General features: G+C 42.0%; 1 protein-coding gene across 1 annotated transcript in view; it reads right to left on the bottom strand.

Moving 5' to 3' along the window:
• Positions 1-201: 201 nt before the first annotated feature.
• The window catches only part of CERS6 (ceramide synthase 6), a 127,326-nt gene continuing 105,619 nt past the window's right edge, over positions 202-21,908 (bottom strand). Inside the window, exons 9-11 of the mRNA XM_086615692.1 lie at positions 5,068-5,224; positions 4,046-4,069; positions 202-363 (exon numbers count right to left, since the gene is read on the bottom strand). Of these exons, the coding sequence (XP_086471818.1) occupies positions 202-363; positions 4,046-4,069; positions 5,068-5,224 (343 nt within the window). The remainder of the gene's footprint in view (positions 364-4,045; positions 4,070-5,067; positions 5,225-21,908) is intronic.

Below are 21,908 nucleotides of genomic sequence, written 5' to 3' on the forward strand. Positions count from 1 at the left end.
CATACGGCATGCCTACGTATACAGAATGATGTGTTGTCTTCATTCGCAAACAGGAAATATGGCAGTGCACTATCAGAATGCTTTGAAACTCCTAATTTTTTCTGATGCTGAGATATATGAAGAAACCGCATTCACAACTTATAATTTACTTCCAGTAGCAAACAGTTCATTCTGTTCATGTCTCATGATTGAACTCAAGGATTAATGCTCCTCTGAGCAAGTGCCACCAGTAAGATATCCGTTTGTCCCATTGGCACCACCAGTCCCATTAGTGGTGATAGTGCTGTGCGGGGTCTTTGAACGAGGTACTGTTTCTTCCTCATCTGAGCTTGACTCAATGTCACTTCGGTCATCCTTCGCTACCTGTAGAATTCGAAAAAGAAGGAAGCAGTAGGTGATTGTAAGGAAACAACCGAGCTTTTTGGTTCAAGCCAGAATGAGAGAATTCAAACATTTTTCAATTTGAGCTTTGAAGGCTATCTCCGCTCTGGCACACTTCTCTGCCTTTGCCTGCCTGGACTCACTTCAAACATGAATGCATATGCCATGTGCAAAGGCAGGGTGAGAACTTTGCACTGCTGCACTGAAGATCCTGAGTTCAAGCGAGGGCATGGTGCTCAAAGCAAAGGGTTGTGCACACACTGAAGGAACCAACAATACAAGCTCCCAAATTCAACCCAGCCCCCATCCCTCTGCCCTCCTACTACAACTTTATTTCCTGTGTTTCCTTTGAATGGGACTGTTTCAAGAGCAAGACATTCAAGTTCTATTTTGAAGCAAAATGTTTTTCTGCATGTAGGCTATGATTAATATCTGAGTAACCTAATTGTAAAGAAAAATGAAGGACAATGCTCTCAGGGCCAATTTTCTTTGGTGTGTTTTTTTTTTTTTTTTCCCACTTTACGTTAAATGAAGATATGATCTGAATAAAGATATGATTTGAAAAAGATTTTTAAAGGGCTTTGGGTCAGGTCCTAATGTGATTTTATTTTATAGGATATGTTCCTTTGTTAGCATTTTCCAAGTATTACTTGTTTAAATCTGAATTTTGAGTTCCTTTTAAGATTTTTCAGAGAATTGTAGAATGATTGGTTGGAAGGGACCTTAAAGATCATCTAGTTCCAACCCTCCTGCAATAAGCAGGGACACCTTCCCTATATTAGGTTGCTCAAAGCCTCATCCAACCTGGCCTCCAACACTTCCAGGGATGGGCAGCCACAACTTCTCTGGGTAACCTGTTCCAGTGTTTCACCACTCTCAGAGTGAATAATTTCTTCCTCAGATCTATTCTACCCTCTTTCAGTTTAAAGTCATTACCCCTTGTCCTATCACTACATGCCCCTGTAAAAAGTCCCTCTCCAGCTTTCTTGTAGGCCCTCTTTAGGTACTGGAAGGCTGCTAGAAGGTCTCCCTGAAGCCTTCTCTTCTCCACACTGAACAACTCCAAGTCTCTCAGTTTGTCTTCATAGGAGAGGTGTTCCAGCCCTCAAATCATCTTTGTGGGCCTCCTCTGGACTCTCTCCAACAGGCCCATGTCCTTCCTGTGTTGGGGTCCCCAGAGCTGAATGCAGTATTCCAGGTGGGGTCTCATAAGAGCAGAGTAGAGGGGCAGAATCACCTCCCTTGACCTGCTGGCCACGCTTCTTTTGATGAAGCCCAGGATATGGTTGGCTTTGTGGGCTGTAAGTGCACATTGCTGGCTCATGTTAAGCTTCTCATCAACCAGCACCTCCAAGTCCTTCTCCTCAGGGCTGCTCTCAGTCCATTCTCTGCCCAGCTTGTACTTCACTGGAAAGCTGCTTCAGAAATTGAATGACCTTAATTGCTAGAGTTTTCCTGCTAATTTCCAGCTGACTTCCTTCCTGATGGTTTATATTCATGCTGTTCCTTAGGTTAAGGAGTCCATTCTCCTCCTTTGTAGAGCTCTTTGAAGGTCAGAGGAAGATCACTAAGTTTGAAAGCTAAGTCCCTTCAGAATCCCTGAGGTGACTTTGTTTCACCCCACTCTGTCAGGTGCACTCAAAATAAGTGAAAACATGAGAAGCCAACAACAGGGAGGTTAAGGAGGGCAAACAAGGGCAAGTGAAAAGAAAATCCTATAAAGGAAAGGCCTTGCCTGCCCTGTTTTTAATTGGATTTTTTTCCCAAAGAGGTAACAATGGCACTGCCAATGTGTAGGATCATGGGATAACCCCAGTCAGAAGAGACCTCAGGAAGTCTGTGTCGAACCTCCTGCTCAAAGTAGGGTCAGCTGCCGAGTCAGGTAAGATCGCACAAAGCTCTACAAAGTCTGATCTTGAAAATCTGCAAAACTGGCAAGAGTGCATCACATGAAGTAAAAAAAACCCACATCAACGGAAAGAGGTCTGAAGTCTAAGGGGCATACAGCTTTAAAAATGCAGCTTTCCATGCCTGCTTCTACCCTGTTTGTATAGCTGAGCTTCCTAATCCGTTCAGAATCTATACATGCTGTGCTGATTGCCACATCGGGCAATTACAATTGACTTTACTACAGCAAATGGACACCAAGTGGGAAAAACACATGGCGAGTCTTTTCACAAAAAATTCGAAACAATTAAGGAACAGGGCCACTGCATGTAATTTTCTGCTTACAGTAATCCTCTACTCCAGAAAGCCCTCATGACAATTCAGCTCTCCAGGTCTCGCCTCAGAAATAGCCATTTGCCTTTGAGGCTCCCAATGTTGCTACCATCCTTGCAATATTGGTAAGACCTGAGTGACACTATTCTGCTTGGGAACAGAGAAAAAAGAAACACACAGTTCCCATATACCTCCTAATAAGTAAAGTTTTTAATGTCAATGTCTAGCAAGCCTGCAACTCTGACCTCACCCATGAAACTGGGCTTCAGCTGAGGTCAGAAATTTGATTCCAAACTTGCAGAGCTTCAATTAACACATTATTTCAGTTTCTTATATAAACGACTATATCAAAGCTGTTTGAGATACAGAAATACACGTAGAATTATACTTTTATTAGACAGAAGAGTATGGGCCCATCACACGGTACTGAGTGCCTGTGATCGACGTGAGGGCAGACCAGATGATTGAAAAATTCTGCATCATCTTAAATTCTCTTAATATATTAGATTCACTGCCAATTTTTGTGCTGAGGTCCTGCCCTGAAGCCAAACAATCAAAAGAAGATTCTATGCTGCAGCCACTTCTATTAAATATGTGATCCACTCTCTTTATTTTTAAAATGCAGCAACATAACAGGGTCTTTGCACTTAAAATCTGATATCAATGCAATGCATCTTGCAGTACTTAGTTCTCTTTGTTTATCCCCCAAAGAATCCACTAGAGTAGTTTCTACAGAAAGAGTCTAGAAAATATGTATCTAGGCTTATAAAACTCCTCAGCATAACAGCAAGTAAGAAATAGATGATCAGGATTAGTTACAAATATAATGATAATAAATTTCTTTATCAGCTGAGCTGTTTCAAAGGTGGATACTAAAGATACTACTACTTTAACTAAAGATAAAGATCTACTGTAAGATTCCTGTGACGTGTTGTGAAAACACTGCTTATTTTACTGCAGAAATGGAAAGAACAGGGTTGCAAGTGAGGAAGTAAGTTAAGATCTGAAGGAAGAAGCATCCTCTGTGTATATGCTGTACATATGCATCTTTAACCTGGTCGCTGTCTTACTGCGAATGTCTAACTCTGCTCTCGTACAATCTAAATTTTCTCCTGTGCAACTGTTTGAAGTACAGGGCAGAGGACTCATGCTCTCCAGTACGCTTCATGAATGGTGACAGAGCAGCTGCTTATCCTGCTGCTATGTATGTGTAAAAAAGGTTGTAATATAATAGCACACAGATACTACAGATAGAAGTGGGTTTGAATGGTACTAGGCAACGCATAGACAAGAAGTAAAAATCACCTTTAAAGATAGCCTTCATTTAAATCTATAAACACAAACAATGGATACAAATACCACGCAGAAACTACAAATTAAGAAAAGCCCCACAAACACATTGGACAGAATAAATCTTTTGCATAGTAAATTTAAAGAAACTTACATGCAAGGGGTTCCACTTCCCAGCCTTCCAGCATAGCACAAGGGAAAGGATAAACAAGCAGAGTAAGAAAGAGTACGAAGCGCTCTTTGAAGTCACTGGTGTAATTCAGACAGGACAGCTGAGGCTAATAATTGCTAAAAGCAGAGGAGACTGCAGTGTGGCTACCAGGCAAAACACAGTTCATGAATGCACTTTCATACAGAGTGAGTGGCAGATTTTGGGCTCCATCCAGTGCAAGGCTGAGCTCTCCAGTACATTCATAGAAAGCAGTTTTCTGCAGAACAATCCCATTCACTTCAGGGGGCGGTCACATGTCTAAAACATCTACTCATGCACTCTACTCTTGAAGGGCAAAATGCCCTGTACTTTACATGATCTGTAAGCATTAGTTCTATCATTTAAATGAAAGCACCATATCTGCACAGCGAGTGGAACCGGGCTAGCATTTCTGTGAATTAGATCTTCCTGTCAAATGTAACAATGTCAGCAAGACCAAATGGTCTTGCTGTGGGAATCCTAGAAAGAAAGTACATAGCTCTTTGCAGAACCTCATTAATACCAAAACCCCAAAGAGGCTGTGATTTGTAACTTTGCCACTAGCAAAGGCAGCAGAATTTCAGTTTGTATTATTACTGTCACTACCAGCTGGGAAATGAACACTTTGCTAACAACTACTATAAAGAAAAAAAACAGAACTGGCAGCCTCAAGAAAGAAGTTTGCTTTTCTTTTTTAAATGCAATTACCCTAACGTAGTTTGGTTCAGTGTACCAGATTATAGAAAAGAAGTGTGGAAGCACATATAAATCCAATCACTATAAAGAGCATATTTACTTATCTGACATTTGTTAGAAGGAGTGGAAAAAAGTTTCCATGAAAGGAAAGAAGAGTTTACATAAAACAACATGTGTCTTCAGTAATGTGTTATGGATTAGAAAGAAAAAATAACCAAAAAGTCAGTGAACCTGTATTGATATTGGAAAAGTTAAAATCCTAAACATGAAACAGAACTGTGCTGTCTTACCTTGCCCTTTGAAATAGCTTTGTAGGCTGCTTTTATGATTAGGTAAGACCAAAAGCAATGCAGAATTTGAAGAATCACAAGTAGCACATTGAAGACCCACAAGGCAGGAAAATTGCCCAGAGCTTCATACAGTTCAAACAATGTTGTGTTTAATATCCTAGAAGAGAAAGGGACAGAGAAATAATATTTTCCTTAAGCCAACAAACTAAAAGAAGCCTTTTCAAAATCAATATCGCAAGTACTTGATCAGATGGGATCCACATGGATAGTTGGTTCTCAGAATAATAGTGACTCGGACTGAATGACACAGGTGTCACCAGAGAGAAAGATCAACGTGTTGCTTTCAGAGTTTAACTTAATTTTGCAAACATCACACACACAAAACAAAGATCCACAGTGTGCCTTTCTTTTTTTTTTTTTTATAAAGCTGGCAGGTGTTGGTTGTCTCAACTCCTTCCCTGATTAGTAACAAAGATTTCTTTATTCTGTTTTTTTAAATAAAGCTTTTCCACCTCAACTGCCACCAACAGCGGTCTGGTGCCCCCATACTAGCAAAGGGTAAGAGCACATACGAGGACTGTTACACTGCAGTGCAACCCACATGCAGTACCATGTCCTTCAAACCACGTTCCCGGGCTGTGACAGTGAGCTGCGACCTCTCCCATGTTACGCGAGACAAACCTGTACCAAGAGCCAGGCAATGCTCCCTGGTATGCTCCCATCTGAAGCCCTCTCTCCCAAACCCGATCTCAAAGACAATGGGTTTCTTTCAGAGTAGACAGCTATGAATGTCTTTGCCCTCTTGGTATCAGCAATGCAAGTGATGTGCTGTGTGGAACTGAAAACAGTCTGAGATCATTCAATTAAAGTGAGACTTCAGAGGCATGTGAAACAACGGCACACACATAGCAGGATTCAGGCTCTTGCAGGGTTTTTCAAGAATGGTAGGGGCTTTGGCTGAAAGTCCCAACATGAACTCTTATTCAGAGGAAACCTCAGCACCAAGAGGAATCCTAAGTCAAAATAATCAACCAGTCAAGGAGCTTTACTCTGGGTCTTGAACATCCTCGGTGCCTGCACTAACCACGAAGGTACTAAGTAGTTCTGGTGGCCTCTTTTTGCACAAATTCCAATTTGTACACTGCTTACGTACAAGCAAGAGCAAAGTTTAGCAGTTACATAAAGGACAAGTGGACAGGGATACATGGAGGTGGCAAGGGGTGGAAGACCTTACTGCAGCCTTTCAATACTTGAAGCGGGCTTATAAGAAAGATGGGGACAGACTTTTTCGTAGAGCCTGTTGTGATAGGACAAGGGGTAATGTTTTTAAACTAAAAGAGGGCAGATTTAGCCTAGATATAAGGAATAATTTTTTTACAATGAGGGTGGTAAGACACTGGAACAGGTTGCCCAGAGAGGTGGTAGATGCCCCATCCCTGGAAGCATTCAAGGCCAGGTTGGATGATGCTTTGAGCAACCTGATCTAGGGAAAGGTGTCCCTGCTTATTGCAGGGGGTTGGACTAGATGACCTTTAAAGATCCGTTCCAACCCAAAACATTCTATGAAATTCAGGCAGTTCTAGGCATTTGAACCAACTTTTAGAGAATGAACATTTCAGATGCAGGCAGTAACAGTGATGTTACAATATGACTTCTGAGGCTTTGTGAATACAGCACTAATTATTCTGCCCAAATACTCCCCCATGGCAGACAATTTCAATCTGGACCTCAGCAAACAGCATTTTTTGAAACAAATAATGATCTATGAATACCTGTTAATTAGGGGGAGAAAAAGAAGGCAACAGAAGGATTTGTCAACCTCCATCCGTTTTCCCTGCTAGTGGAAAAAGGCATTAAAAAGTCCATTGGCTTCTGTTCCTTTCCTTTTTTTTTTTTTTCCTTAAATCAGCTGTCGCCCCGCTCGCCACCAGATGGCACATTTAACCAAGCAAACGACTGCACAGCTCTGGGGCTGCAGCAGCTCTGTCGGAGGAAGGCAGGAGATGTAACATGGGTCCTGTAAGGGCTTCAGAACAGCACAGCTCTCATTTGAAAAGTCAGAGGTACTGGGCTCAGCTTTTTAATAAGCAACCACTTTTGCCACAATCCTTTCCAACGACACAAAAATCAGAAGTATGTACAGACAGTGCACTCAGAATACAATGTTACGTGGTAATGATTCATGTGTATCATAGAATCATAGAATCATAGAATGGTTAGGGCTGGAAGGGACCTTCAAAGGTCATCTAGTCCAACCCCCCTGCAAGGAACAGGGATATCTCCAACTAGATCAGGTTGCTCAGGGCCTTGTCCAACCTGGCCTTGAACGTCTCCAGGGATGGAGCATCCACCACCTCTCTGGGCAACCTGTTCCAGTGTTCTACAACTCTCATGGTAAAAAATTTTTTCCTAATATCCAATCTGAATCTACCTCCCTCTATTTTAAAACCATTACCCCTTGTCCTATCACAACAGGCCCTCCTGAACAGCCTCTCCCCATCTTTCCTGTAGGCCCCCTTGAGGTACTGGAAGACCGCTATAAGGTCACCCCGGAGCCTCCTCTTCTCCAGGCTGAACAGCCCCAACTCTTTCAGCCTGTCCTCATAGGAAAGGTGCTCCAGCCCTCTTATCATCTTCGTGGCCCTCCTCTGGACCCTCTCCAACTGGTCCATGTCCTTCTTATGTTGGGGACTCCAGAACTGGACGCAGTACTCCAAGTGAGGTCTCACGAGGGCAGAGTAGAGGGGGAGAATCACCTCCCTCGACCTGCTGGCCACGCTCCTCTTGATGCAGCCCAGGACGCGGTTGGCCTTCTGGGCCGCAAGAGCACATTGCCGGCTCATATTGAGCTTCTCGTCCACCAGTACTCCCAAGTCCTTCTCCTCAGGGCTGCTCTCGATCCAATCACCACCCAGTCTGTATTTATGCCTGGGATTGCCACGACCCAGATGTAGGACCTTGCATTTGGCCTGGTTAAACTTCATGAGGTTGGTACGGGCCCACCTCTCCAGCCTGTCAAGGTCCCTCTGGATGGCATCCCTCCCTTCCAGCGTGTCGACGGCACCACACAGCTTGGTGTCATCGGCGAACTTGCTGAGGGTGCACTCCATGCCACTGTCCACGTCACCGACAAAGATGTTGAAGAGGGCCGGGCCCAACACGGACCCCTGAGGGACGCCACTCGTGACCGGTCTCCACTTGGACATTGAGCCGTTGACCACTACTCTCTGAGTGCGGCCATTGAGCCAATTCCTTATCCACCGAGTGGTCCACGTGCTGTGTATGAACAGCATTGATCAAAAATCAGCCAGTGAATTCTAATACACTGGCCTTAATACTGTAGGGCATTTCATAATAAATTTTCTACCTTTTTATTTTTGCTTTCTTACACTAAACTTCATGTTTGCTTCATAATTTATTGAGAAGTGGATGTTTTATAACCTTACTATGCAGCTGTGTTTTTACAGTCTTCTATTAATGGAGTGAACATCAGAAAAGAAACTGTTTCCCAGTTTGCAAAACCCCTGTCATATTATTGCTTCTGTCAGCTAAAACGTTTCAGTCGCAGCTTTGTGCAATTTGTTCTGCCAATGGTAGCTCTACATGGCACAGCAATACCCCACTTTATAACTCAAGGGGATGCTCTCATGCATATCAAAACACAGCTGTAGTCAGCACTGGTTTACTTCACCAGTACTTATTTCAGTTCTAACCACTATACCAAATTCAAACTTGAAACCAACAACTCTGGCATGTAAAGCTACCACTGTTTATATCCAACTGTATTTTTTTATGTCCAAAATTCTATGTGTTCCAGAACTATAAATGTAGTTTCTACAGGTTTCTGTTCATATTTTCATCCACTGGACCTAATTCATCTCTGGGAACTTCTACAGATTCAAGTCAAAAAAAGCAGTATTAGAGATGCAGATGGTCTGTTCTTGCAGAAGTCCAAAATATCAGGAAGACAACAAGGCCAAAAAGAGTGCTTCTGGTTCCAAAAGCAGTTTCACTGTGCAAACAACTCATCTGTTGTGTATTAGATATGGTAAATATGCCTTCATTGAAAAAGTAGACCTCTTTCTAACGTGCTCATGTCTGGCAAACTAGGGACAAGACTGGAACTCTCCGTTAAAGCTGCACGAGGGATCTCACCAATTGCTCAGCAATGCTAAGAGGGGTCAGTGACCTGACAGGCAGGCTAGGTGTGCAGATGGAGCTAAGGCTACGTCTAAGCACGTAGGGCTGAGTAGAAGCTGAATAAAAAATACAGAATACTATAGAAAAAAATGAGGAAAGTAAATAAACTTTCTCAGAATAAATCAATTATTTCATGTCAAAAGTCTGAAATGGGGGGAAAAATCCTAAGGTTAATGGGCAGAACACAGAGAGAAATTCTACTTGTAGAGACTGAGGAAGGGAGGGAGGAAAGAAAGGTTAGACAACTTTCCACCAATTCCACTACTGCAAGGATTCAACAGAAGCATTTTAACCAACTACACAAGTAACAGGGACTGCAAAAAGCAGCATGAGAATGGATTAGGAAAGAGAAAGTGCCTGTGGGATGTATATGCAAATAAATCTTAGGTTCAAATACTCAAAAAGACAGTCAGGCACTTAAATTTGCAAATGTGCTTGCTGGAATTTTTCAAAGCTCTCCAGTGGTTAAATCCCAGCTTTTCATAATGAATGGTGGAAACTTGGATTCTTGGCTATCTAACTTGAAACAACTAGACTTGATCTCACAGGGAGAAATTACTTGAAGCTGCAAGTGCTCTACCTCTCTGAAAACTTTGGTCAGCATTTCTCAGGTCTCTGCAATTTGAAACAAAATGTTAGCTTCTGCAAATAGGTTCTGGACTGGAGCAATTTTTCTGAGGCCCTAAAAGATTTTGATAGCTAGACAAAACAACAGAATCTCATGGAAGGTATTCTCTCTTCTCTCATTAAATATATCCCAAGTTGGGTTGTGCACCTGGCTGCATGAAGCTCCCCGTTTAGCATTTTGAATTATGCTGTGTGGCTGGTGAGGGCAAGTGAAAACAAATTCACCACTTCAGATCCAATCTACTCTTACAGAGAACTGTGGAAGACTTTCAGGAACACTGCCACAATTTCTGAGCCACTGGGAGAGGTAATTCTCTACTTACTGTACTACCGCTTTAATTAAACACTCAGAATACAATTACCACATTTTCAAAAACTACTAAACAATCAGGTGCATCACATCAACAATAACACAGGTTTTCCCTCTACCATCTAACTCTTCAGCCAGCCAGGCAGTACTTGGGAGGCTATTGGCAACAGGCCCATACACTGACTCACATAAGATGACACTCCCTCCCCTCAACTTAGTGGGCACAAGTCCAGGCTCTTGGATTAGCAGTTACTAATTCTTGGCAACTTGATCATTTGTCTTGCACCACGGATGGAATGAGAAAAGGGAGATGAAGGAAGAGAGATAAAGACAGACAGGGATGGGTGGAAGAGTAAAACGTTTAATTACATTTGTCTGAGAATTGGCAAAAATGTGAGAATTGGCTGTGTTTGTTTCTGAAAGGATCTTGAAAGGAATGAAAGGAGGTAAGAAGGCCATGTGGAAAGAGTAGGCATTCTTCCAGACAGGCAGGAAGTTCATGATAAACTCTGCAGAATGAAGCGCAGCAGGGTGATGGGCACTATTATCACACCCAACAGGAGCAGAAATTGTGCAGCTGAAATGAGTGCTACTGCACATTGCCATAACTTCTGCAGCACTGTCCAGCGACCAACATACTCCACCTGCAACATGCTTGAATAACAGGCATGTTGTTACCACAGTGCAAAAGCCAGAAGTCTCAAAGCATAACCAAGGACAGCAAAACATGATACCAGCTTGTCTAAATAATTCATAATAAATGTCTATATCTCCTTTACCGAGTGTATATTAGACAACAGTATTCTATTTGGCACCATAACCAGCTGCACTGGGACATCCTTCAACACAGCATTCATTACAGAGCAAATAGATAATTACATCTAGGTGAGAATTAATAAAATTCAGATCCTATTTAGTGCAAGTAATCCAACAATACTACTGACAGCAATGCTTCAAAGTTTCTGCTTTTTAAAATTTTTCCTTTAAAATATTAATAATTGCCCTTACTTCTGCCTCAAAACATAGTAGTTTATTCTCCATTATACATGGTTAAAAGTGACCAAGCCCAGCGAACGAAGAGTCAAGAGTCCTAAATTCTGGATTTAACTGTTCTATTAACTTATTATGTGACGCAAAAAATGTTCTAATTTCTTTACATAGTTTACTTCTTGTTCAAGATGGGCATAAGGTATTGGTATATCTTGTCTGCCACGAAAAGATGCTGGGAGAATGAATTAATTAGCTTGTTTATAAACCACTATGGACTACTTGCTTAGAAGATCCCATAAAACTGACAGGTAAAAAAAAAATCACTGAGATTCACAGATAAATGAAAGGGCAGTGGAATGTGAAAGCACATGTATGTGCACATGTTGATCAGCCGTACAATGATAAATCGGTCACATTTCACCAGCAGTCAAGATTTCTCTCTTGGATTTAGACCTTGATTGAAATCTAATAGGACTTTGTGTCTCAGGCTGTCCTACTCATAACGACAATGCTAAGCTAACTTTACACAACAGGTGACCTGACACACAGATGTTTCTGCAGGAGAGACTTCAGATGAGTTACCCAACTTTTTACCTGAGAAGGGCAATGAAATTATACACAAAATACTCATTAAAGAAACTTTGGTCTATAGCTCTTGCATGTCCTGGAGCCCTCAAGCTGCAGCATAGCTAAATATTTAATTATAGCAAATCCAGCACATAAAGGGCTCTACTGCCAATTTCTTCCTCTTCCGAGTTTCAGCTTGGCCAGCTGCTGTTAGGACTGTGTCTATATCACTGTTCTGCTCTGAACAGATGATTCTTGGTTCTTGCTGAGTGGAAGAACAAGCTGGTTTCCCTTTTCAGATCCTGCTGTCTCTTAGGTTTTCAGTCTCCCAGAGTAGGATTTGTGCTACTAAACAGTGCATGGCAAATATGAGGGAAGCAGCAGAGACCCACTGTGAACTGAGAAGAGTCAGATGAACCAGTCACCCACACAGCATCAATGAAACAGGGAAGGAAGGAAGGACAGGGGGGAGAGAGAGATGATCTTTCAATAGCATCTTAGACAGATTCCTCAGATTCTTTGGTTGGTGATGCTCATTATTCTCTTCTTTTAGACGGTAAGTTGATGAAAGATCTCCACGAAATGCAGTAACAAAAGGGATATAAACTCTTGAGTCGGAATTCTCATTCAACCCACACACTTCAGTTTTATCAGTGAGCTCAGCATCATGTGGAGTTCTGCTCACCAATACCAGCCCCACATCAGAGGATCTCCTGACATGGTGGTAATACAAGTTCAGATCCCGTAGAGATGGGTGGCTCCTGTTAATAATACTAATTGAGAACAGCACCTCTTTGCAGAAATCACAGCCCTGCCACTGAGACTGTGTTATTTAAAGCTCTGTGTAGATCAAAGGGATTTCCAATTACTTAAATAAAATGATGGAACAGACAAGAAATTATTCATGTTTGATGTACTGTAAAAGAGACCATTCTGATCAAGCTGTCACTGTCCTGGGTTCAGCTGTGCTTTTCTCTTCACTCAATTCCTTGTCATCAACAGTTACTGCCCATTAACTGATTTTGCAGCCACTGGTATGAATAAGAGTATTTCCACTCTTGTGGATAGAGAAAAAAACCCAAGAATACAAGGTCAGAGACACCTTCACAATTCAAGCTCAAATCTCAGGAGAGTCTTTCGACAGACATTAGGATATGGAGAGAATTCAAATTTCCTAGCAGAATGTAATTATACTCAGCAAAATGTTATACCAGTAACGTGTTCTGGCAACGTGCTTGTGTAAAGGCCTGTAATCACAACACAGGCACAGAGAAACTATGTTATGCTAAGAATGACACTTCCAAATCTGAAAGTCTCCAGGCACACATAAAACTTTCATATGAGCAACAGAGAATATATATCAAGATCCATTTTCCTAGAGTTCATGTTATTCTCCAAATAGGAAAGGCATTTGTTGTAAACTATAGGAGGCCAGTTTCCAATCTTTGCAAAACAGGGCATGAGAGAACAAAGAAGCCTTCCCCATGCCTCTTTCTGTTGACTAAAAAATAAAAATAAGTGCAGTATCTCTGCTGAAGGAGTATTTTTTCCTTTTGCTTTTGGAGCACACACTGACACACTGCCTCGTGCTTAGCTATTTGCCATGGCAGACATTTCAGGAGAAAAAGATTACCCAAAGTTTCTGTAAATGCAGGAAATAAGCAGAACTAGTTCAAAAGCCCACAGAACATCACAGAACAGCTGGGGCCAGTTCTCTGCCAGGTACCCAACGTCTTTCAAGTGGCTTACATACCATCTATAGTAGGAGTAGTACACTTTGGATTCATTGGTCTAGTCCTGAGAACACATCCGTAGAACAATGGAATAATTTTAAAATCAATAAAAATCATGCAGCTTAAGGAAGTGTGGTGGCAGTGTCTGCCAAGGACTCATTTTTCAAAGAAATGACTCAAGCATTATGGTCCAGTTGTGGAAGAAATGCCAAAAGATGTGGATGAAGAGGGGAAAAAACCCAATACCAAAACCCCAATCAACTGTACCTTTGCCCCCACAAGCACCGTAAGAATTTCCTCCACACCAACATCTGGGAAACTAGCCCTAAACAGTTTCCAGTTTAATCCAATTTTCTTAGTAATGACCTCTACTTTCATAGCTATCCTGGGTCAAACTCTGCCATTGTGCAACATTGCTGAAACCAACAGAATGTGCTCACTTACACGGCTGGTGGATTTCTCCCAAAGTGTTTAGCCACAATGACCTCCTCCTAGCCAAATACTAATGAGACCCTAGCTGCATCACAGCTGTTGATCATGGTGTTCAAAAGCAATTTACTGTTTCAAGCTGATAAGTTAACTATCATATTCCCATGCTTTTGTACAGCTATGATTTTTATGTCTCACATACGTAAGCAGCTTGCAGTGAACCAGTAGCATTGTTCTGCGTTTATATAAACTCTGTAGCACTACAAAACATGCTCCACTAACAGCAAACCCTGGTGCTACAGTTACAGCCCCCAAGAGAAAAGGGGTTGAGAAGAGGCACAATGTTTGCACATGCTCAAACTACCTATAGCCACCCAGACGGTTAGCACTCGTATGGGCTGTCTGTGGTACTACCATAGGAGCATAGCTCTCCCCTCCACAGAACGGGCAATGCTTAAAGATGCATTTTGAGGCAAAGTTTCCTCATATACCTCTCTCAGAAAAAAACAGTTAAAACTTCAAATTCCCATGGTCAGCCTTTTTTCTCCCCTCCTTTCTGCAAGTGATGCAACTTCAGAGGAGATGTGGAGAAGTTCGGCTGCCTACAAAGCAGCTTATATGGGAAGCTGACTACCATGGCAGAAACAACTCTCAGTTCAGCCTCTTCAGATCATCCATACTCTGCAGTCACCATGCCTTACAGAGCTGATTTAAAAGTGGCTAACGTGTCTGGCCACAAGAAAACACCAATGCTGTTTCCCTTCCACTGAAACATTTACACTCAGAATGATTCTGAGCAAAAGAAGTGCCACAGCAATGGCTCTGTCCTGTTTTCAATCAGAGAACAGATTTTAGAAAGGACATATTTAATAATAAAAGGAGGAAAGTGAGAACACTTACTCAACAGCCTATCCTTGACAACAGAAAGCATTATTACAGCCACAGGGTCTAGTCTATAGAAACTACAAATAAGGATAAGAATTGGCTTTGGAAGTCTGATGAAATCCCCTTTTCATATAATTTTTTCCTGTTCTGATCACATGAAAATCTTAAAAATGGAAACACTGAGCAAATGCCACTTTTTGTTATTTACACTGCAAACCCATAATGGTGAATGACACCTGTAACCTTTCCATTTCTTATAGCTTCCCTGTAAATAGCGGGTTTGGTATTAACCCAGCACTCCAAACACTTCAGCTTTGCTTCATGTAGCACTCAGAGGCCGGAGTTCACAAGTGCTGTAAACAATTTGAAGAAATAAAATAACCAGGCATTAGGAAGGACAGTATCAGATAACATTTTGTCAAAAGCAGATGGGATGACAACATTATATATTCTCTGCTAAAGAGCTAAGACAGGAGTTGTGAGTAAATTTATGGAGGCTTAGTTAATTAAACCTTCTTTTTAATCCATAAATTGAAGTTTATGAGTTCTTCAAATATACTGTAGATAGCTTGTCAAAACTTTATTAAATGCTCTTGATAAACTGATGGGTTGTAAGTTGCCTGCTGAAACTACAAACAGCCTGCAATATAAGCACATTAGATAATTCTTGGTAGTTCTACAGCAGCCACTCACTGACAGTATGAATAACATCAGGAATCAAGCACCTTGGATCGAAATAATTTATTCCTTCAATATACGCTACTCATGAACAATTTAGATTTCGCTCTGGTTTAGACAACGTTCTGAGCAAAATGAGCTCAAAACAGTGCCAGAAGAGCTTTATTTTCTTAATAAAAAGGTAAGTTATTTTACTATAGAATGGTCAGAGATGTTTGTCCAGCTCTATACGTAATACTAGCCAGGCTAAAAAGGTTTTCACCAACTTCAGGATGCAGTGAGAGTAACTAAAACCATCACAAACCACTGTGTTCATTCAGGGTCCGGACAAGTCTGGGCAGTTGGGATTTATCTGGATACCTAAATTCTTACCAGGCCAAGTAACTGATCAGCATTCTTGCTTTTTAACTAGTGCCTATGTATTGCTTTGACATAGTAGGATGCTTTTTAAGGGTAGGTTTGAGCTTCCTGTTTCACCAATGTGTTCAGAGAAATGAAGCAAAGCAGGGTGACTCTGCCGAAGTCCATGTGCTGCCTTCCCACAATACACATGCTCCAAGGGTCAAACAGGAGAAAATATGCCAGGAAAGGAAAACCAGTATGAAAGACAACGACTCAGCTTCTCTGCATGTTAAGAGCTGCACAAAAACAGTCAATATCAGCTAGAAAAAGAAAAAAGCTAGGAGAAAGAGAGGTTCAGCAAATCTTTGCAGCAGCTGCTACTCAGGGGGGCTCTATGCTGCCCTATTTGTAACTCAAGCTGCAATTTTGCTCGGAGAGAAGCTGATTCCAGGATAAAAGAAAGGAGAGAGAGCAGTGCAAACCGGCAATACGGGATCACTATTTGGAGACCCAGTGTGTGTATTAACAGCATGGCTATATCCCATGCTATTGTTCGACCAGTGATAAAACTCGCAAAGAGCTATTCAGCCAGTTGTGCAGAGATGAGAGAAAGACTGGTAATAAGTAACTAGGGTTCATTACAGCACACCATGGTGAACAGAAGCTAATTTTAACTCAGCGAGAATCGTGCCATGCTTGTCTGGTTCATGCAGATACTCATTGCCATGAAAAGGCAATTAGAAATCAGCCATGAGCCAGACTGTGTGTACTCTCATGATCTTTAAAGATGAAAGAATAACAAGGAACAAAGTTGTTCTTCTGAGGACTGGCATACCCATGCTTTCATAGGATTTGTTGGCATAAAAATCCCATTTAGCAACCGTACATTGCAGTTGATGAGCAGACATGCACCTGAAACAGCTTTGAGTTTAACAATGAGAATTATTTTGTCTTTTTTTTTTTTTTTTGACAGAACCTTTCCAAACGGACTTACAAACAGAAGATCCAGTTAAGACATACCTACTGACATTAAACAAGACCATACCAACTAGCCAAAGTGGTTGACTGTCTGTCCTCACAGTTTGTAATGTGGCACAGTAGGTTCAGGCATTGACAGGGTCTGAAGAGATCTAGGACAGGAAGGCATACAGACTACCTGGGTTATACCAAATTTGCCTAGAGGAGAATTTGTGGGACAGCACATGCAGAACATGACCTGTGTTCTTTATAATCAGCTTAAATCAGGCTTTCACTTACATTTGTACAGTTAAGCCAGTGTTTTACATTTGTCAGTGTACATATGTAATATGTGCATACTGAGACCTCACAGGTCGCACGAATGCCAACGCTGTCTCCCTGCATCCTCGCCTTTTGACAGCAGCAGTACTTGTCAGCAATGCTTCCCTGAAACCCACTGTCTTCTACCTCTCATACAATATAACTGATTATGAAAATAATCAAAAGCAGTAAAAAACAACTGCATACTCATACTAGTCAGAGCAACCTGAAAAAACTTTAATTTGCCCAGCTTGTTGTCTTTACCTGGTAAACATCAGTCTAGCTTTCCTGGGAGCCACCTTCTTCTTCTTTCAAATCTAAAACTTACACCTTTACCTGCAGTTACCTTAAGCTATCTTTTAAAATGACAAACAGGTTTAGCAACCTTGTATCTCCCCCCATGCCAACCACCCTTCTTCCACTGAAGCTCTTGGAAATACCCCGGTTCGTGGTCATTCTGTGAAATCAGTTTCAGATACCAACTCTTCACAGGATTATGAGATTTATTCAAACTGCCCTGTCAAAAAAAGCATGTATTTCAGAAGAATGAGCAAAGTGAGTAGTCTTGGGTCTCCTGTACAGCCTAGACTTGAGGAGTTTCACAGTTTTCACAACGTGAACTCTGCAGCTAGCAATAAGCAAAGGAAGACTGGAAAATGCAGTGCATCACCTTCTTCACTCATGTCTCCTGGAATGGAAGAAGCCTGTTTGTCATCTGCACACCTCAAAAAATGACAAATAAAACATTATGACCCCATGGAGTTTCCCTTCCTGGATATTGACAGAAAAACAAAACAACAGCAAAAAGCAAACCATTCCTTTATCAACAGAGAGAAGACTATGTCCATGTAACTACAGCAAAAACAAGCATTTGAGGCCTTGGAAAGAGGAATTGCAAGGCTTATTGAAATAAAGAAAGGCTTGAGGTAACTGCTTTGCCCAGCCTGATTAGACTAGCCAAGGGCTCACATGATTTATATCAATTCTTTGGTTTGAGATTGCTTTCATTCTCCTTACAATCCTGTATCACCTGAGAAGGCATCATATTCCCCCGACTCATGTTTTATGTTGTAATTTGCTAGAACAGTGATCATGCGCAAGTGAAAGAATTTCACAAGCAAAATGTCTCGTCAGTGAAAATAGCAGCTTTACTCCTACATTCACTTCGCAGCAGGAGGCAGAAAGTGTCCTGGGGTTTTTGAATTATTGCTGAAATGACTCCAGATGCCTGCAGAAAGACTGCTAAATATACACCTAATTGCCAGTTTCTTTTGTCTTAGCCCTGCTGCTAAACAATCTTCAAACAACAGCATTTGATACATTCTGAATTCTTTATTAGCACCTTTATGCAAAATTAAATGGCACTTGCGCAAAGTCAGAGCACAACAGCATGCCAGTGCTTTATAAGCGATGTCTCTGGAAGTCTTGGGTTTTCGCCTTCCTGCGTGGGGGAAGTTTTCTTATAAATTACAGTCTTCCTTTTACATTATGCGCACACCAAGTTTATGCTTCTCAGTCTTTATGCCAGAAAAATTTGCATATTTATGTAATATTAATCAGGCACCAAATTTTGCTATTTTGAATATTCAGCAAAGGACAGCAAAACTATGCTTCCTGGCCTGCTGCCACTCCAATGACTCATCTTTGCTGACATGCACGCTAATGGGAATGAAGATTTAGAATTGCTGCTTCATAGAGAAAAAGGATTTGGGAGAGACAAGCTCATATGTCCCATGCTTCATCGCTGCTAACCCTGACTCCCACATTCAATGTCCACAGTACAGCAGAGAACTATGAAACTGCCTCTGGGCTCTGTGATTATAGGTGTATGTAAGGAGTACATATACCAAGGCTTTGGTCTGGAAGTAAGACAGTCTTAAAAATCAAAGATGATATACACCACACTGTGCCATTTACATATTCAAATAAATAAATATGTTCTTTCATTGATTAAGGCAGAGGAGAGGCAGAGGGATCACCAGTGTAACCACCCTGTCTGTGACACAGGAGCACACAGCACGCTGCCGGCTGCTGCATTCCCATAACACACAATCCCTCTGCCTTCACTGTCTTCAAGAGTCTGTGCTGACCTTATCCATCCCATCAGCAAATCTCACCCATAGCTGTAACCTGCTGCCTTCATTAACCCAATATTCAGTACCAAGTGAGCCGACAACAACAGAAGCTGCTGTGCAGCCCTCTTCCCTTTCTCTCTTCTTCAGATCTACTTGCTTGGATTTTTACCCTGCTTTCAGCATGCTGGGCCAGAGCTGTTCTACAGAGCAGGGCTCAGACAAGGTTCAGTCTAAAGTGCCGTGGAAGTGCTGCTGTCACCTAATGTATATGGGAACAGATGGGCACATGCAGAACACCAGCACAAAATGCCACAGCTGTAAAGCAGGGCTCAAGTTTTGACACTTGCCAGATAACTTATCGCTGTGCTGGTAATCTGTTCTGGGACTCTGCCAGTCAGACAGTGTGAGGTGTGTATTACGGACACTTACACAGACTTCAGCTCTATGATGCCTGATTCCCACTAGCCATGTCAATCTTTAATTTATGATTTGCCTAGTCCTAGCAAGGGCTTCCTGCGCAGTGTGACACTTGGCTGCAACACTTGACAGAAATCACTCAAGACAGCGTGAACCTCCAGTTTCAGGTATAAACACACAGTATTATTTTAAACACTTCAGGTTGAAAGTGTGGACTTTCCAAAACTTGACTACTATAGTAAGGATGCAAAGGATGGAAAAATCTTGACCTTGCTGATTCTCAGATGTCTCAAGAGAAAAAGCGTATTGGGCAGCTGCTTCTAGTTAAATGTGTGAAGACTAATGACCTCCTTCAAAATTCTGCACTCTGGACAAGATTAATCTGCTCTTTGTTGACTATTCAGCAAGGCAAGCAATTGGCAGTGATCTGGTAAAGTTTGTGCTTGAATAATAAAAAATTTCAAGTCCTTTGCCATTTCAAATAATACAGAGTGAGGCTTAAATGCTGGAGTCACAACTAAACATGTAAGGCAGCTCACAGAATCACACAACGGCTGAGGTTGGAAGGGACCTCTGGATGTCATCTTGCTCAACCGTCCTGCTCAACCTAAGTCACCTGCAGCAGGCTGCCCAGGACCACGTCCAGACGGCTTTTGAGTATCTCCAAGGATGGAGACTCCACAACATTTCCGGGCAATCTATGCCAGTGCTTGGTCACTCTCACAGTGAAAAAGTGTTTCCTGATGTTCAGGCAGAACCTCCTGTGTTTCAGTTCATGCTCATTGCCTCTGGTCCTGGCCCTGTGCACCACTGAAAAAAAAAAACCTGGCTAGGTCTTCTTTACACTTTCCCTTCATATATTTATAGATACTGATAATATGTGTCCTGAGCTTTCTTTTCTCTATGCTAAACAGTCCCACCTGTCTCAGCCTTTCCTCTTGTGAGAGATGCTCCAGTCCCTTAATCAATCTTAGTCATCCTTTGCTGGACTCTCTCCAGTAGCTTTGTATCTCTCTGGTACTGGGGAGCCCAGAACTGTACACAGTACTCCAGGTGTGGCTACACCAGTGCTGAGTAGAGTGGAAGGATCACCTTCCTCAGCCTGCTGGCAACACCTCTGCTATTGTAACCTCACAATACCATTAGCCTTCTTTGCCACAAGGGCACATTGCCGTTTCATGTTCAACTTGGTGTCCACTAGGATTCTCAGTTTTTATGCAAAGCTGCTTTTCACCTGGTCAGCCCTCAGCATATTCTTTGGTGCAAGACTTTGCACTTGCCTTTGCTGAACTTCGGGAGGTACCTGCTATGCAAAGCTGCTTTTCACCTGGTCAGCCCTCAGCATATTCTTTGGAGCAAGACTTTGCACTTGCCTTTGCTGAACTTCGGGAGGTACCTGCTGGCCCATTTCTCCAGCCTATTGAGGTTCCTTCCCTCTAGATGGCTGCACAATCGTCTGGTGTATCAGCCGCTCCTCTCATGTTAGAACATGTGTAAACTTGCTAAGAGTGCACTCTGCTCCATCATCCAGATCACTAATGATAATGTTGAATGGGACTGGACTCAGTATTGATCCCTGGGGTACACTGCTAGTTACTGGCCCCCAACTAGACTTTGTATCACTCATCACCACCCTCTGGCTTAGCCAGTTTTCAGTCCACCTCACTGTTTGCTCATCTAGTCCATACGTTATCAGCTTCTGTCTCAGGATCTTCTGGGAGGCAGTGTCAAAAGCCTTACTGAAGTCAAGATGGACTATTATCCATTGCTCTCTCCTCATCTACCAAGCCAGTCATTTCATCATAGAAGGTTACCAGGTTGGTCAAGGATGACTTCCCCTTTACCTTATCCTTTGTGAACCATTCAGTCCTCATCTGACTGAGCCTTCCCTGAAGCAGAGTCATGTACTGCAGTCTCCAGTGGCAGAACTGCACTGGTGGAACTGGGTTCTCATTCCATTTCTCAATATAAACCAGAATGCAACACGCAGATGAAATTCTATGAGCAAGAGTGTCACCGTTTTTCCTATCTGAGAACACACAAGTAGTAACACTAGCTTACTTTATTTACAGAAATTCAGCAAATGGCCAAGTTAGCTTCAAGGAAGGATTGAGGAAAGGGAAGCAAAGCTGTTTAAGGAACAAATAATTGCTCTTTCGAAAAAATAACAAGCATTTTTAAACACACAGTTTGTCTGTCCATTTTCTCCTTTTGTCATGGTCCTTCATCAGCTCACAGTGCAGTAGGGACCAGGCATTATCACATTATCTTCGAAGTCATTAAATGCTAAATGAGACTTCTACATTGCAC

Source organism: Tauraco erythrolophus, chromosome 8, assembly GCF_009769465.1.
Source record: "Tauraco erythrolophus isolate bTauEry1 chromosome 8, bTauEry1.pri, whole genome shotgun sequence".
Lineage (NCBI taxonomy): Eukaryota > Metazoa > Chordata > Aves > Musophagiformes > Musophagidae > Tauraco > Tauraco erythrolophus.